At 45.7% G+C, this 16,917-nt stretch overlaps 1 protein-coding gene and 1 pseudogene across 1 annotated transcript in view; one reads left to right on the forward strand and one right to left on the reverse strand.

The window, feature by feature from the left end:
• GGT5 (gamma-glutamyltransferase 5) overlaps positions 1 to 15,538 on the reverse strand; it is a 26,969-nt gene extending 11,431 nt beyond the window's left edge. Inside the window, exon 1 of the mRNA XM_007127180.3 lies at positions 15,136 to 15,538. Coding sequence (XP_007127242.1) covers positions 15,136 to 15,308 — 173 coding nt within the window. The 5' untranslated portion in view covers positions 15,309 to 15,538. The remainder of the gene's footprint in view (positions 1 to 15,135) is intronic.
• Positions 430 to 1,372, forward strand: LOC102976410 (40S ribosomal protein S8-like; annotated as a pseudogene).
• Positions 15,539 to 16,917: the final 1,379 nt, after the last annotated feature.

The following is a 16,917-nucleotide window of genomic DNA, read 5'->3' on the forward strand; positions in this document are numbered from 1 at the left end:
GAGCCTGATTCCTCCAACTCCATTTTTCTTTCTCAAGATTGCTTTGGCTATTTGGGTCTTTTGTGTTTCCATACGAATTGTAAGATTTTTTTTGTTCTAATTCTGTGAAGAATGCCATTGGTGGTTTGATAGGGATTGCACTGAATCTGTAGATTGCTTTGGGTAGTACAGTCATTTTCACAATATTGATTCTTCCAATCCAAGAACATGGTATATTTCTCCATCTGTTTATGTCATCTTTGATTTCTTTCATCAGTGTTTTATAGTTTTGTGAGTACAAGTCTTTCATCTCCTTAGGCAGGTTTATTCCTTGGTATTATATATATATTTTTGCAATGGTAAATGGGAGTGTTTCCTTAATTTCTCTTCCTGATTTTTCATTGTTGGTGTATAGGAACGCCAGAGATTTCTGTGCATATAGGCCTCAAATTATTTCTAAAAAGTTTTAACAATCTTTATACACGCTCGCTAGTACTCAATTAAAAAGGACTAAGCCCTCTTTCCAGCCAGTGCTGAGCAATGGGCATCTCTCAGGACAACTGGCACAAGCACCACAAGACCTAGGGCAAAAGGAAGCCCTACAACCAGAAGTGGAAGTGTGAGCTGGGATGCCCCGCTGCCAACACCAAGACTGGTCCCCGCTACAGACACACAGTCCGCGTGTGGGGAGACAACAAGAAGTACCAGGCCTTGAGGCTGGACGTGGGGAACTTCTCCTGGGGCTCGGTGTGCTGTACGCGCAAGACAAGGATTACTAATATTGTCTACAATGCATCCAATGATGAACTGGTCCATACCAAGACCCTGGTGCAGAATGGCATCATGCTCATCAACAACACACAGTACCCACAGTGGTATGAGCCCCACTATGCCCTGCCCCTGGGCCGCAAGAAGGGGCCAAGCTGACTCCTGAGGAGGAAGAGACTTTAAACAAAAAACAATCAAAGAAAATTCAGAAGAAATATGAAGAAAGGAAGAAGAAAGCCCAAATCAGCAGTCTTCTAGAGCAGGGGTCCCCAGCGGTCTGCAACATATTAGGAACTGGGCCGCACAGCAGGAGATGAGCAAGCAAAGCTTTATCTGCTGCTCCCCATCACTCGCATTACTGCCTGAAAATCGCTTGTATTACTGCCTGAACCATCTCCCCACCACCACCGCCCCGGTCCGTGGAAAAACTGTCTTCCACGAAACCAGTTCCTGGTGCCAAAAAGCTTGGGGACCACTGCTCTAGAAGAGCAGTTCTAGCAGGGCAAGCGTCTTGCATGCATCACTTCAAGACCAGGCCATTGTGGTCAAGCAGATGGCCTTTGTGCTCGAGGACAAGGAGCTGGAATTCTATCTGAGGAATACCAAGGCCCTGAAAAGCAAATAAATCCTCCTCCCTCCTATCTTAGCTCATGTAAAAAAGGTGTTTATTGTTATAAAAAAAAAAAGACCAGGCAAACAAGGAAGGAAGACAGCACAAAGCCCAAGGGAAAGCATAGATAATGAAGGAAAAGACCATAGGATCTCCAGATTATGAAGGGTCAGACCTCAGACTTTGAATAACTATATGCAAGGAAATAAAAGACAAGATTAAGAATTTCATCACAGAACTGGCAACTATAAAACATGGAATTAGGAGCTCAATGCTAACAGGAGATTACCAACAGTTTAAACACAAATTTTCAAAAAAGATTAATTCAATACAAAATATCCAAATTTAACTACAGAGAGAAAAAAGAATAGAATATATAGAAAATAGATTGAGACATAGGGGAATAAAATAGGTAACCAACAAGGATCTACTGTAGAGCACAGGGAACTATACTCAATATTTTGCAATAACCTATAGGGGAAAACAATCTGAAAAAGAATATATAACAGAATCACTGTGTTGTATACCTGAAACTAACATGACATTGTAAATCAACTATACTTCAATTAAAAAAAAAGAGAGAGACACACATAGGGGATAAAATGATTAAAAAAATATATCATACAAACTAACCAAGAAAGCTTGTATAACTATATTAATTTCAAAGTAGACTTTTAAAAGAAAATATTATTAGAGATAATGAGGGACATGTTATTATTATAAAAACCTCAATTCAACAAGAAGATATGAAAATATAAATGTATATGCACTTAACAGTTTTTAAATATATGAAGCAAAAACTGGCAGAATGAAAAGAAGAATTAGACAAACATCACAGTGGGAGATGAACACACTTCTCTCAGTAACTGATAGAATAAGAAGAAAAAAAATCTTCTACAGTGAGGCTGTAGAAGATTTGAAGGACATCATAATAATAAACTGACTGAACTGACATATACAGAACACTGCGCTCAACAGCAGTGTTGCACACACATTCTTTCCCAGAATGCACAGAATATTTTAAAAAATTGATCGTTTTCTGGACCTTAAAGTCTCAACAAGTTCACAGAAATTAATTAGAAAATCCTCATATATTTGGAAATCAAGACAAACACTACTAAATAACCCATGAAACAAAGAAGACAGTACAATGGAAATTAGAGAATATTTTGAACCAAGTGTAATGAAAATATCATACATCAAAAGCAGTAGGATTGGGCTTCCCTTGTGGTGCAGTGGTTAGGAATCTGCCTACCGGGACTTCGCTGGTGGCGCAGTGGTTAAGAATCCACCTGCCAATGCAGGGGACATGGGTTCGAGCCCTAGTCTGGGAAGATCCCACATGCCGTGGAGCAACTAAGCTGTGCGCCACAACTACTGAGCCTGCACTCTAGAGCCCATGAGCCACAACTACTGAGTCCACATGCCACAACTACTGAAGCCCGTGCGCCTAGAGCCCATGCTCTGCAACAAGAGAAGCCACTGAAATGAGAAACCCGCGCGCACCGCAATGAAGAGTAGGCCCTACTCGCCACAACTAGAGAAAGCCCACATGCAGCAATGAAGACCTAATGCAGCCAAAAATAAATAAATAAATAAATAAATAAAAGAATCCACCTGCCAATGCAGGGGACATGGGTTCAAGCCCTGGTCTGGGAAGATCCCACATGCCGTGGAGCAACTAAGTCTGTGAGCCACAACTACTAAGCCTGCGCTCTAGAGCCCACAAGCCACAACTACTGAGCCTGCATGCCACAACTACTGAAGCCCGCGTGCCTACAGCCCGTGCTCTGCAACAAGAGAAGCCACCGAATGAGAAGTCTGTGCACCACAACGAAGAGTAGCCCCCACTCACTGCCACTAGAGAAAGCCCGCGCACAGCAACGAAGACCCAACGCAGCCAAAAAATAAATTAATTAAAAAAAAAAAAAGCAGTAGGGTTATCAGCAATGGTGGGAAGGAAGGGAAAGGGAGACATTGGGTCTGGAGAATTCCCAGACCACCCACTGGTTCTCACAGGAAAGCCTGGAAGACCAATTAACCCATGAACCTTTGCGCAGATGAGTTTTACAGGTTGAGTTTTTCAGTCTACAGCTTACGGGTGAGTGAAAGGTGGCCAAGGGAAGTTTGGAGGGTGCCGAGGAGTTCTGGGTCCTGAGAACTCTCCACATGGGGGATCCCATTCTCTCTCCAGAACAGAGCCCTGCACGGAGGGGAAGCCAGTGGGAGGAGAAGTCAGACTGAGCAGGACAGGAACGACAGGGGCAAAGGATAGTGAAGATGTAGATGCTTTCAAAAAGTTATGGAGGGGCTTCCCTGGTAGCGCAGTGGTTAAGAATCCTCCTGCCAATGCAGGGGACACGGGTTTGAGCCCTGGTTCAGGAAGATCTCACATGCCACAGAGCAACTAAGCCCATGTGCCACAACTACTGAACCTGCGCTTTAGAGCCCACGAGCCACAACTACTGAAGCCCGTGTGCCTAGAGCCTATGTTCTGCAGCAAGAGAGGCCACCGCAGCCTGTGCACTGCAACGAAGAGTAGCCCCCGGCTCACCACAACTAGAGAAAGCCCGTATGAAACAACGAAGACCCAACACAAGCAAAAATAAATAAATAAATTTAAAAAAAAAAGTTATGGAGGTAGGGAATTCCCTGGCGGTCCAGTGGTTGGGACTGCGTTTTCACTGCCAAGGGCCTGGGTTCAATCCCTGGTCAGGAAACTAAGATCCCACAAGCTGCACAGTGCAGCCAAAAAAAAAAACAGCTGTGGAGGTGATCAGAGAAGACAAATACCAGAAAGTAGGAGGCCATATATATTTAAAAAATCATTTTGTGAAAACAACAAAAGGAACCAAGAGCCATGATGCTATAAAACTTATTCTGACTTACCTTCTAAACTCAAAGTACAGGAAAACTCATCTTCCTTAAACATGAACAATAAAAGGTATTGAAGCCACACCCCATACAGAGTTGATATAAGGAAAAAAGATAATAAGAATCAGAATAATGTCCCGTGGAGGCATGCCAGAAAGACAAGCCCACAGAGCAGATGTAAACTGCAACTTAATATTTTTAAGATGTGCTAAATAAATTAAAAGAATTATAGAAGCAATGAAAGAACAGTATACACTGGAATTAGAGAAACCTTAAAGTAAAGTGGTTGGAGAAGCTGAAGACTTAAAAACCAAAATTATAGAATTCAGGAAAGAATGAAGCATAAAAGAAAAAATTATCAGAAGTGAAGACTAAACAAGGATAAACACAGAGCCAATACCTATAGAGATACATTAAAAGAAAGATAAGATGAAAAGGGGGAAATTATTTTCAATCAAAAAGAAATGAAGAAGGACTTCCCTGGTGATCCAGTGGTAAAGAATCTGCCTTACAATGCCTGGGGCACAGGTTCGATCCCTGGTCAGGGAACTAAGATACCACACGCCGTGGGGCAACTAAGCCTGCGCACCACAACTACTGAGCTCGCACGCCTCAACTAAAGAGCCTGCCTAGAGCCTATGTTCTGCAGCAAGAGAGGCCACCGCAGCCTGTGCACTGCAACGAAGAGTAGCCCCCGGCTCACCACAACTAGAGAAAGCCCGTATGAAACAACGAAGACCCAACACAAGCAAAAATAAATAAATAAATTTAAAAAAAAAAGTTATGGAGGTAGGGAATTCCCTGGCGGTCCAGTGGTTGGGACTGCGTTTTCACTGCCAAGGGCCTGGGTTCAATCCCTGGTCAGGAAACTAAGATCCCACAAGCTGCACAGTGCAGCCAAAAAAAAAAACAGCTGTGGAGGTGATCAGAGAAGACAAATACCAGAAAGTAGGAGGCCATATATATTTAAAAAATCATTTTGTGAAAACAACAAAAGGAACCAAGAGCCATGATGCTATAAAACTTATTCTGACTTACCTTCTAAACTCAAAGTACAGGAAAACTCATCTTCCTTAAACATGAACAATAAAAGGTATTGAAGCCACACCCCATACAGAGTTGATATAAGGAAAAAAGATAATAAGAATCAGAATAATGTCCCGTGGAGGCATGCCAGAAAGACAAGCCCACAGAGCAGATGTAAACTGCAACTTAATATTTTTAAGATGTGCTAAATAAATTAAAAGAATTATAGAAGCAATGAAAGAACAGTATACACTGGAATTAGAGAAACCTTAAAGTAAAGTGGTTGGAGAAGCTGAAGACTTAAAAACCAAAATTATAGAATTCAGGAAAGAATGAAGCATAAAAGAAAAAATTATCAGAAGTGAAGACTAAACAAGGATAAACACAGAGCCAATACCTATAGAGATACATTAAAAGAAAGATAAGATGAAAAGGGGGAAATTATTTTCAATCAAAAAGAAATGAAGAAGGACTTCCCTGGTGATCCAGTGGTAAAGAATCTGCCTTACAATGCCTGGGGCACAGGTTCGATCCCTGGTCAGGGAACTAAGATACCACACGCCGTGGGGCAACTAAGCCTGCGCACCACAACTACTGAGCTCGCACGCCTCAACTAAAGAGCCTTTGTGCCACAAACTACAGAGCCCACGTGCCCTGGAGCCTGCGTACCACAACTAGAGAAGAGAAAACCCGCATGCCACAACTAGAGAGAAGCCCATGAGCCGCAACAAAGAGCCCACGCACTGCAACAAAAAGATCCCTCATGCCTCAATGAAGATCCCGTGTGCTGCAACTAAGATCCGACGCAGCCAAAAAATAAATTAAATAAATAAATAAATAAATCTTCTTAAAAAAAAACAAAGAAAGAGATTTTAAAATACAGATATAAAGAAGATCAAACATACACTTAATAGGAGTCCCAAGGAGGAAAGCCAAATCTATGGAACATAATAAATAATAAAAACTACAATTCAAGGTAACTTTTCTGATTAAAAAAAAATTACTTGTCGAAAGCACACTCCACTGCATCGGGAAATCAATTCAGAATAGCCAATATAGAGATGTATTCAAATTAACCTATTGGATAGTAATAAAAATTAATAATTATTTGGGCATCTAGGTAAAAAGGACTAAGTCTCTTATAAGAGAAAGAAAATCAGATTGTCATCAGACTTTTCAACATCAATGCTTTATGCCAGAGACAGTGGATTGTTATAATCAATACGTTCAAGGAAAGCACATGTGAGCCAAGGATTTTATATCCAGCTAAATTGACCTTCACCTCCAAGGGCCACAGACTGTTATAAACATGCAAGAACTCAGTGAATATTTTCCCTATGAACCCTTCCTGAGAAATCTCATAAAAAAAAAAAAAAACTTCAGAAAACTCAAGTAACTGGAAAGACTTTGCCATAAGAAGTGGGACTAAGAATTAAATATATACTGACCAGTAGATCTAAGACTAAAAATGATGGTTATAATGGAAACAGTATAGAGATGGAATGGCTATTCTTCTGAAAATGTAGGTACAGTAGTACAACCATTACAAAAATGGGGTAGGAATGTTGTTTTGAGGACATGGCTGTTGTCTTTGACTCACAGGCTAAATAACAGATATAATAGATTAAAAAAAAAAAAAAGACTCTGGCTTTACAGGCCCCCAGTACTGATAAAAGTAAATTTGCCTGTGTTATTGCACATAAAATTGGATGTTATGGATGTGTTAATTGTGCCAATGGAAAATTTACTTTTGATGATTGTATGGACAGAAAATCCATCTGGTGGGAAGAGGGAAAATTAACTGAAAAAAAAATGGGAGAAACAGCTAAAGCTATTATGGGTTGTGAGGTCTGTTGTGCAGATATAAGAGGAGGGTGGGGTGAGAATGGAAAGGATATATGAAAATAGAAGAAGCTCACTGCTTGACAGATAGGTATTAACTGACAGTAAAAGGATATCCCTTTAGACCCTATGCTGGGAGATGGGAAGAACAGGAGGAAGAAGTTACCAGGTAGTTTCAGTATTACTCATAGTGGGGAACAGTATCAGTCAGGGTTCTCAGACAAACAGAACCAATAGAATATACATATAGGGAGAAATTTTTATTTTGAGGACTTGGTTCATGTTATTGTGGAGGCCAGCATGTTCAAAATCTGTAGGGCAGGCCAGCAGGCTATAAATTCAGGGGAAAGCTGATGGTGTAGTCTTGAGTCTGAAATCTGTGGGGCAGGCCAATAAGCTGGAAACCCAGGCAGATTTTAAAATACAGATATAAAGAAGATCAAACATACACTTAATAGGAGTCCCTATTGTCCAAGTCTTGAGGTAGAATTCCTTCTTCTCTGGGGAACCTCAGGTTTTGCTCTTTATGCCTTCAACAGATTGGGTGTGGCCCACCCACATTATGGAGGGCAATCTGTCTTACAGTCAACTAATTGTAAATGTGTTTTGTTTTCGTTTTTGTTTTGGCCAAGCTGCACAGCTTGAGGGATCTTAGTTTCCTGACCAGGGATGGAACCCATGCCCCCTACAGTGGAAGCACAGAGTCCTAACCACTGGACCACCAAGGAAGTCCTAAGTGATTGTGAATGTTAATCACATCTACAAAATAACCTCACGGTCACGTGCAGACTAATAGTTGACCAAACAACTGGGGCTGAGCACCATAACCTAGTTGGTACATAAAATTAACCATCAGAGGAGCCAATAGAGAATATTGAAAGAGTAAGAACTAAGAGGATCATATCGTATATATCTAATATTATTATATTTACTATATAACATAATAAAGATATCAAAATAGGGCTTCCCTGCTGACGCAGTGGTTAGGAATCTGCCTGGCAATGCAGCGGACACGGGTTCAATCCCTGGTCTGGGAAGATACCACATGCCACAGAGCAACTAAGCCCGTGCACCACAACTACTGAGCCCATGTGCCACAACTACTGAAGCCCATGCACCTAGAGCCCGTGCTCTGCAACAGGAGAAGCCACCACAATGAGAAGCCTGCACACCACAACAAAGAGTAGCCCCCACTCGCTGCAATTAGAGAAAGCCCATGAGCAGCAACAAAGATCCAATGCAGACATAAATAAATAAATAAATAAATAGTATTTTAAAAGATATTAATATAATTATAACCATTATAACAAACATATAAACCTTTCTCAGTATCAAAAAGTATATCAGAAAGAGAAAATAAGGGATATATTTATTTTGCAAAAAACAGAAATAATTTTAAAAGAAATAAAGAGAAAAAAGAAAAAGATATATATATATATATCTATATACACACACATATGCATTTGAAAAAAGAGAAAAGAAACACAGGAAAAACAAATCCAAAACAAATGAAAATGATTTCCTCTAAAAGAGAGAATAGGAACAGAATAAAGGTCATATGGATGAGAGTGAGACTTTTGAGAATACCTTTTTATACAGTTCTGACTTGTATTCAGAAAGAAAATTAAACAGAAAGGATGAAAAAGAAAACCCTAAAATTGAATTTTAATTGAAAAAAACTAAGCTAATAGTATATTGAACTGTTAACATAATCACACAGGAAAAAGAACTTAATTAACTGCACATCTTTCATGGGATATAAAGGACCAAAAAAACCTCTGCAAAGACATCTTGAATTTTCCCTAGTAGATTCATTGTTCATAGTGCATTGTTGAAGTAACTCTGAAACTTTTTTGTGAGTACCTGGGGATACAGCAAGTAAGTAAATATATGGACATTGTTGGGAACTTCTCTCATAGTTGCAGAGACAAGACGGGATGGAGAAAGATGCAGAAGACCCTATCATAGTGGATTTGAACTGGAGGTGTCAGAGATTTTACATTTTTTCTTGTTCTATGCACTGATACTACCTAGAAGCAATGGCATCCCAATAATAATGAACCCTCTTAGCATCCAGATTTTCATTTCTAAAATACCATTCTCTACCAATTCCTGATTTCAGGTCTGAGGGAATATATGAGTAGATTCTGGAAAATTTTGTGTACAAGTCAAGAAAATTCTCTAAGACTGATGGATTCGTGTAAAAGAACATAGATGCTGGCTTAAAGGGGCTCTCACTGGTCAAATTTGTGACAATTTGAGCATCAGAAAGAGTAAAGTGATGGATTATAACATAGTTAACTAAAATAATCCATGAGTCAATAGTAATACTCAAGAATATCTGGGTTGGGGAAGGGGGATCTTTTTTACAGAAGAATGCCAGCCAATGAGTGGTGAAGAAATGACTAGTTTAGAAATCGCCTTTTTGCAAACACAAATGTATCTGTTGAGACGAGGATAAAAATCGATGCTAAAACATGGGATAAATGTTGTTTGAGAAAAGGATATTCTCCTGGTCTCAAAGTATCAAACCGTATGTTACTAATTTAATAGGGAAATGGTACCCCGTACAATGGAGAGATCTGGAAGACACCACCTTTATGAAGTGATCCAACTTGGCATCACAATGATGAGAGGGTCTGACATTGTGTTCCCTCTTGTGTGATACAATGGAAAGGCAAAATACCACCTATCTTATATTGTGTTTAACCTGAATCTGATTGTAAATAAATTATAAAAACAAACCAAGATTGTAAAGAAAGACTGATACAATTGAACGGACTTCTTTAATGTCACAGAATGTCAACTTTTTTTTTTTTAAAGCAGGGGATTGTTCTAGATTAAAGAAGACTAGAGAAACATGACAATCACTGGATACTGGATCTAAAAAGATAGATGGGGTGGGGGTGGGGGTGGGATGAATTGGGAGATTGGGATTGACATATAAACACTAATATGTATGAAATAGATAACTAATAAGAACCTGCTGTATAAAAAAATAAAATAAAATTCAAATAAAAAAAGATGAAAGAAAGAAAGAAAAGAAAAGAAAAGATAAAGAAAGAAAGAAAAAGGAAGAAAGATTGGGTCAATTGGAAAATTTTTGAATTGGACTAGCTATTAGATACTATAATTGTACCAAGGTTAAATTTCTTGAGTGTGATAATGGTATTAAGGTTATATAGGAGAATAATCTTATTCTTAATAGATACATGTTTGAAGTATTTAGGGATAAAGTGTCATGATAAATGCAACTTATCTTCCAAATATGTGGAAAGATAGATATATGGAGAGAGAGAGAGAGAGAGCACGAGAAAGAGAGAGACAGAGAGAGAATGTGGCAAAATATGAACAACTGGTGAATCTAAGTGAAGTGTATATGGGTATTCTTTCCATTTTTCTGTGGGTGTAAAACTTTTTCAAAATAAAAATATGAACATTTAGGGGAAGAACAACAAAAAACTTGTGGAATGCAGCTAAGCCAAACTTTGAGGGAAAATTATAGTTTTAAGTGCATGTACTAGAAAAGACTTTAAAGATCAATCATCTATGTATCACCTTATAATTTGTTTTTCCCAAAATGTATCTCAAGATGAATATTTTTTAAAAAGCAACTTAAACTCAATGGAAGGAGGAGAAAAGAGTCAAGATAAAAGTAGAAACTAATGAAAGAGGAAATAAATGCATCATAAAGAAAATCAACAAAGCCAAAAGTTGATTCTTCCAAAATACAATAAAATTGATAAAACCCTTATCAAGACTGATCAAGAATGATAAGAGAAAATGCTAGTTACCAATATCAAGAATGAAAAAGGGAGGGCTTCCCTGGTGGCACAGTGGTTGAGAGTCCGCCTGCCAATGCAGGGGACACGGGTTCTTGCCCCAGTCCGGGAAGATCCCACATGCCACGGAGCGGCTAGGCCCGTGGGCCATGGCCACTGAGCCTGTGCTTCCGGAGCCTGTGCTCCACAACGGGAGAGGCCATAACAGTGAGAGGCCTGCGTACAGAAAAAAAAGCGTGCCCCGGTCTGGGAAGATGTCACATGCCGCAGAGCGGCTGGGCCCGTGAGACATGGCCGCTAAGCCTGTGCTCCCGGAGCCTGTGCCCCACAAGGGGAGAGGCCATAACAGTGAGAGGCCTGCGTACAGAAAAAAAAAAAAAAAAAAAAAAAAAAAAGAATGAAAAAGGGGCCTCATTACAGACTCTGTGGACGTTAAGAGGATAATAATGAGAGGACGTTATAAACAATTATATGCCAACACATGACAACTTGCACAAACTGGACAAATTCCTTGGAAAGAACTTACCAAAACCGACTCAAGAAAAAATAAAAACTTGAAAGTCTTATACTTCTTAAAGAAACAGAATCTGTTATTTAAAACCTTCACATGCACACAAAGAACTCAGGCTCAGAAGATTAACCAGTAAATTCTTCCAAACATTTAAGGAGGAAATAACACCAATCTTAAGAACAAGAAACAACAACAACACAAAACCTATTCTTGCAAACTATGGAAAAGGAGAGGACATTTCCTAGCTCTTTTTATGAGGCCAGTGTAACCTTGATACCAACACCTGACAAGGACATGAGAAGAAAGGAAAATTACAGACCAGTACCTCTCATGAATATGAAGAAAAAAATCCTAAACAAAATATTAGCAAATCAAACTTAGGGATAAATAAAAATGATATTAAATCATGAACAAGCTGGGTTCCTTCCAGGAATGCAAGGGCGGTTTAACATTTATTGCGTTTTTTTTTTTTTTTTTTGGCCGTGACACCTGCGGCATGTGAGATCTTAGTTCCCCAACCAGGGATCGAACCCACACCCTCTGCATTGGAAGTGTGGAGTCTTAACCACTGGACTGCCAGGGAAGTCCCACTGCACTTTTTTAAAGGGAGAAAAATCATTTGATTGTCTTGATAATGCAGAAAATGCATTTGATATACAGTTTGACAGAAAGATGGGCAAAAGATTTTAACAGAAATTTCACAGACGAGGATACCCAGAATGACCAATAATCACTTCCAACCCCTCAGCATTAGGTGTGGAGTTATTGTCTGTCTCCCCCCACTACGAAGGCAAGAGCCTTGACCATCTGGTTACCACTGTGACTCCAGGACAATGGCTGGCAGGTGGCAGGTGCTGCAGGCAGCCAAGCATCACACACCTTCACGCATCCACGACGCCCGCCAACATGTACCACGAACACGCTCATGTCCACAGGCAGGATGGTACGCGCTCGGGGCCACCTGGGCTGGGGTTCCTACTCACCAGGCACGTGCCTCACCCTCCTTGAGCCTGGGTCTCCTCAGCTGTGAAGGGGCCAGTTGTGGCCAGCAGAGAGCCACGGTGCAGAGCAGTCACACTTCTCTCACCTGCCTGTCCCCAAGGAGCTGGGAGGCTGCTGTCACGTATACACTCGGACACGCACGCTCACACGTGTGTGTGCACGATGCCCAGGTATACAGGCTGTTTCCTCCTGAACCCCAGAGGGTTGGAAGTGCAGTAATTTCCTGGTGAGCCAACCGGGAGTCCAGAGAGCCACTAGGGTCACAAGGGCTGGGAGGGGAGGAAGGGTGACATCACACCATAATCCCGTGAGCCTTCCCCACAGCAGGATTCCCTGTTGAGATGCCGACCACATCCAGACCAAGCCACTGTTACAACAGGCCAGGGACACCTCCTCTGGGCTGGGCGCGCTCCGTGACAGAGGTGCCAACATGAGCCCCACTTCACAGGTGGGGAAACCGAGGCTTGTCCAGAGTCCCCGTTCTCCTCTGCACCGAGGGCGTGACCCACAGGCCGACTCCTGAATGGGTCTGAAGCAGCTGACGAGACCCAACCGGTGGGGCCCAGCCCCTCCCCACCCCTGACTCCAGGGCCCCACAGGACAAGCACCCTGGCCACCCCCCCGGCCCCCGCTACAACTACTCACATGGCCACTGAAGCTCTGGCCTTTACGATCCGAGCCCAGGGGCTGGGCAGGCTGGAATCCTGGGTGGAAGGTGGGGACCCCGGGAAGACCCCACCCTCCAACAACCCCAGAGAGATTCCCTCTCTGCAGGGGCAGCAGAGCAGGACAGTCCCAGCTGGGCCCGCTCATGCTGTGACACCCAGCTGGTCCCTTCTGTGCAGGCCTAGTTTCCTCTACGTCAAGTGGAACTATGAACCCTCCACTCAGGATCCTGTGTGGCATTTCCGAGTGGTCACAGCAGACATATCACAAAGCCTAAAAATCACCGCTAACCCTGAAGTCTCCCTAGAAGGCAAGCACTCACGTGGAGCCTCGGAACTCCCAGTTTGCACATGAGCCTAACACACTGGCATCACGCAGGATGGGACGGCCCTCATTGTCACCGTGCTTCTATTGTGTGTATACTAGGCTTGGAGCCGGGTCCTCCCCCAGGGGCTCTGGCTGCTGCAGGAGTCCCAGCCCCACTGAGAGAACCCAGTGCTCACAGGGTGGAAGAAGGTAGGGTCTAGGAGGCCCTTGCAGGATCTCCCCAGCCCTGCCAGATCGTGTGAGCCCCTGTCCCACAGCAGCTGTGGCAGCTCCAGGCTCTCTCCCACCCCTGGTTTCTTAGAACAAGAACAGGAAGTGGAGGGCCAAGGACATGAAACACTTGGGGGGAACCACATCTGCTCACCTTACTAGGGAGGGTTGTCGAGCAGAGATCCCAACCCCCGGCCCTCCAAAACCCCCAACAAAGACTTGAGGAGACACAACAGACCCAGAACCCCCTCGCAGATCCGTGGCAGCAGCCCCCCACCCCTGGGGGCCGCGTCCCCATCAGTGATCTCTGCGTCTGAAGCCCCGACTTGTTTGCATCTTTGCAAATATGGGCTCGGGGGGCACAGTGCCTCTGCAGTTCTGCAGAGCATTGGGAGGGGTCATTCCCCTCCCGGCACCTGGGAGCCCCCTGGGACGACCAAGCAGTCTGCCCCCAACTTGTCCCTGTCATCCTAGAGGGAGCCCTGAGGGAGGGGACAAAGCACCCTGAGAAGAGCCTGAGAACCAGGCCAGAAGGGGGCAGGGCAGGGACAGACGAACAGACAGACGGAAGATGAAGGGAGGAAGGAATGAATGAAACCAAGGGAGAAAACACGGAAGAGGGGTGACCCCGGGACGAAGGGGGTCAGATGGATGCCATCTGCCCAGTGGTGCCCTGGGTGGGACTCAGACACACTGCTCCTTGGTCCAGGACAGTCCTCTTTGGTTCACAAAGCACTTCTGATCCTGACAATGGCCCTTGAGGCAGATATTCCGGGAAGCAGACTGAGCCAGCAGGGAGGGGGCTGGTAGCCCAGGCTCCCACAAGCCCAGAGTGGGGCAGGGGCCAGGAGGGACATCCTGCACATGCCATCCTGGTAGGCAGTGGAAGCCTCCTGTGGGCTAGGCTTCCTGGAAGAGCACCGGGAAACATCAGCTGGGGCCCCTCTCCACAGTCCCCCTGCCCCAGCCCACCAAAATCAAACAGTCACTCTGCCTGCCACTGGCCTGGCTCCAGGCCTTGACATGCAGAGGGGAGGCCATGGGGGACATTATGCCGTCAGAGGCCAGTTTCCCAGGGCCAGGAGGGGAGCCTGGTCTTGGGCAGCACTGAGTGCACCCCGGCAGGCAGTCCTCACATATGGAGCCCCTGAAACCCCTCATCCATGCCCCCGGGGGAAGACCCCAGCCTTGGAAAACTGCCAGGGCTTCTCTGAAGGGGCCAGGACCAGACAATCAACACTGCAACAGTGCCCTCACTGGGCCTCCCAAGCCCTGGAGCTGGGATCAGCCTCACACACCACCTCTGCTCTGCCCACACTGTTGTTACCCTAAACCCCTATCTGTCTCATGTGCACACCTGCTACCTGGTCTGTGCAAGGGCCCTGAAGCTCCCTCCTTACTGGAGCCCAAACCCACACGACCCCCACATGCCAGCACGCACACACATGCGCCTTCTCCACACTCTCACCACTGGTCACAAAGTCTCCGGGAGGGGTCAGCGCCAAGGGCCACCCAGTTCCCACCCACCTCCTACTCACCGTCCAATGTCCGAGCAGATCTTAGAGTCCGCAGCAACCGCAGCATGGGCAAAGGCCTGGGGGCCACAGTGGACGCGGTGCCAAGAGACGATCACGATAGGCACGATGATGGCCAGCGCCAGCCCCAGCCCCAGCAGGACCATGCTGACCATGGCCCTGTGGCCCTGGGCCATGGCTCTGTGGCCCAGGGGGAGAGGGGAGGTAAGTGGGCACACAGACCAGTGGGCGGAGAGATACAGAGAGACAGGTGGATGAATGGACAGCAAGATGAGCAGATGGACTCACAGATGATGGAACAGATGGACAAACAGACTGGAGCCAGAGACAAACAAATGGATTGACAGCCAGATGGCTGGACAGAGAAGGAAGGTCAGATGGACAAGTGGACAGAGTCAGGATTACAGATGGCTAGACAGACAGGTTTCCAGAACAGCGGGCAGCCAGGAGGACAAGTGGGAATGTGGACGTGCGGCTGGCAGCGGGGCTGCTGCCTTCCTCCAGCGCCCACCTCAGAGGCAGAGCTGGCCACCCGCCTGGACTTCCAGTTTTCAGCCCCTGTCTTGGCCCTGGCAAGACGCCAGGGAGCAGGACGTCTATGGGGAGTTTTTCCTGCCAGAGCGGAGTCAGCGGCTGCCATTAACTCCCTCACTGCTGTTCCCACTGCCTGTCCCCTGAAAGCCTTGGTACAATCACCCCTCCCACCGGCTGCCAATGCCCAGGGCTACCCTGTCCCATCCTGTGTGTGTGAGGACTTGGTGCCTGCTTGGCTTCCTGGGGGAAGCTGGGGTGCAGGGCTCCCAGGACACCATGGCTGCTCCCCGGTTCCCAGCAAAGCCAGGAAAGCAGAGTGCAGGCCTGCCCAGGACCCTCCCCTGGATCAGGCTCAGTGGGGCAGGGGGCCAGGGCAGAACCCCAACTCACCTCCTCTTCATGGGGCCCCTCCCAGCCACAGCTTACCACAGCATCCTCGGAGCCAGAGGACACTGGGGCTAAAGGGGACCAGAGGCAGACGGAGGGGGACCCAAAGCAATGTCAATCAGGACCCGGGTTCAAGTCCCAGCTCAGCTGAAGCCAGGGCAGTGGGTGGCCAGGGATGACCAGGAGGGGGCTTGGCTTCCCTGTCTGCTCAGGGGAGGCGACTGGAATGCCAAATGCCCAGGAAAAGACTTGTGTGTGAGGGGCTTCCCTGGTGGCGCAGCGGTTGTGCGTCCGCCTGCCAATGCAGGGGAACCGGGTTCGCGCCCCGGTCTGGGAGGATCCCACGTGCCGCGGAGCGGCTGGGCCCATGAGCCATGGCCCATGAGCCTGCGCGTCCGGAGCCTGTGCTCCGCAACGGGAGAGGCCACGACAGAGGGAGGCCCGCATACCACAAAAAAAAAAAAAAAAAAAAAAGACTTGTGTGTGGGGAATGCAGACAGGGCCTGCGTCCAGCCCTTGGCACACAGTGCCCACCGGACTGTCCACCCCTGGGGCCTGCTGTCCCGGAAATGCCACTGGGCCTCAGGGAGCAGGCTTCCCTTCCACCTGCATCTCTGCCCATCCCTGGTGGCGTGTCTGCTTCCCTCTTCCTGAGCTGACAGCGCCTCCTCTCCTGGGGGCACCGGCCTGCACCCTGCCCTGCCCAAGCCTCAGGGTGCCCAGCTGGGAGATGGCTGGGAGAGTGGGGGCCCCCTGAGGTGTCCCCTATGACCAGACTCAGCAAGGCACAGGGTTCAGGGGCTGGACTCCCACCCCCAGAGCCCCCCAGAGCCCCCACATTCTCCCAGCTTCCTTTCCAGCTGA

The sequence above is a fragment of the Physeter macrocephalus genome, chromosome 19 (assembly GCF_002837175.3).
Source record: "Physeter macrocephalus isolate SW-GA chromosome 19, ASM283717v5, whole genome shotgun sequence".
NCBI lineage: Eukaryota > Metazoa > Chordata > Mammalia > Artiodactyla > Physeteridae > Physeter > Physeter macrocephalus.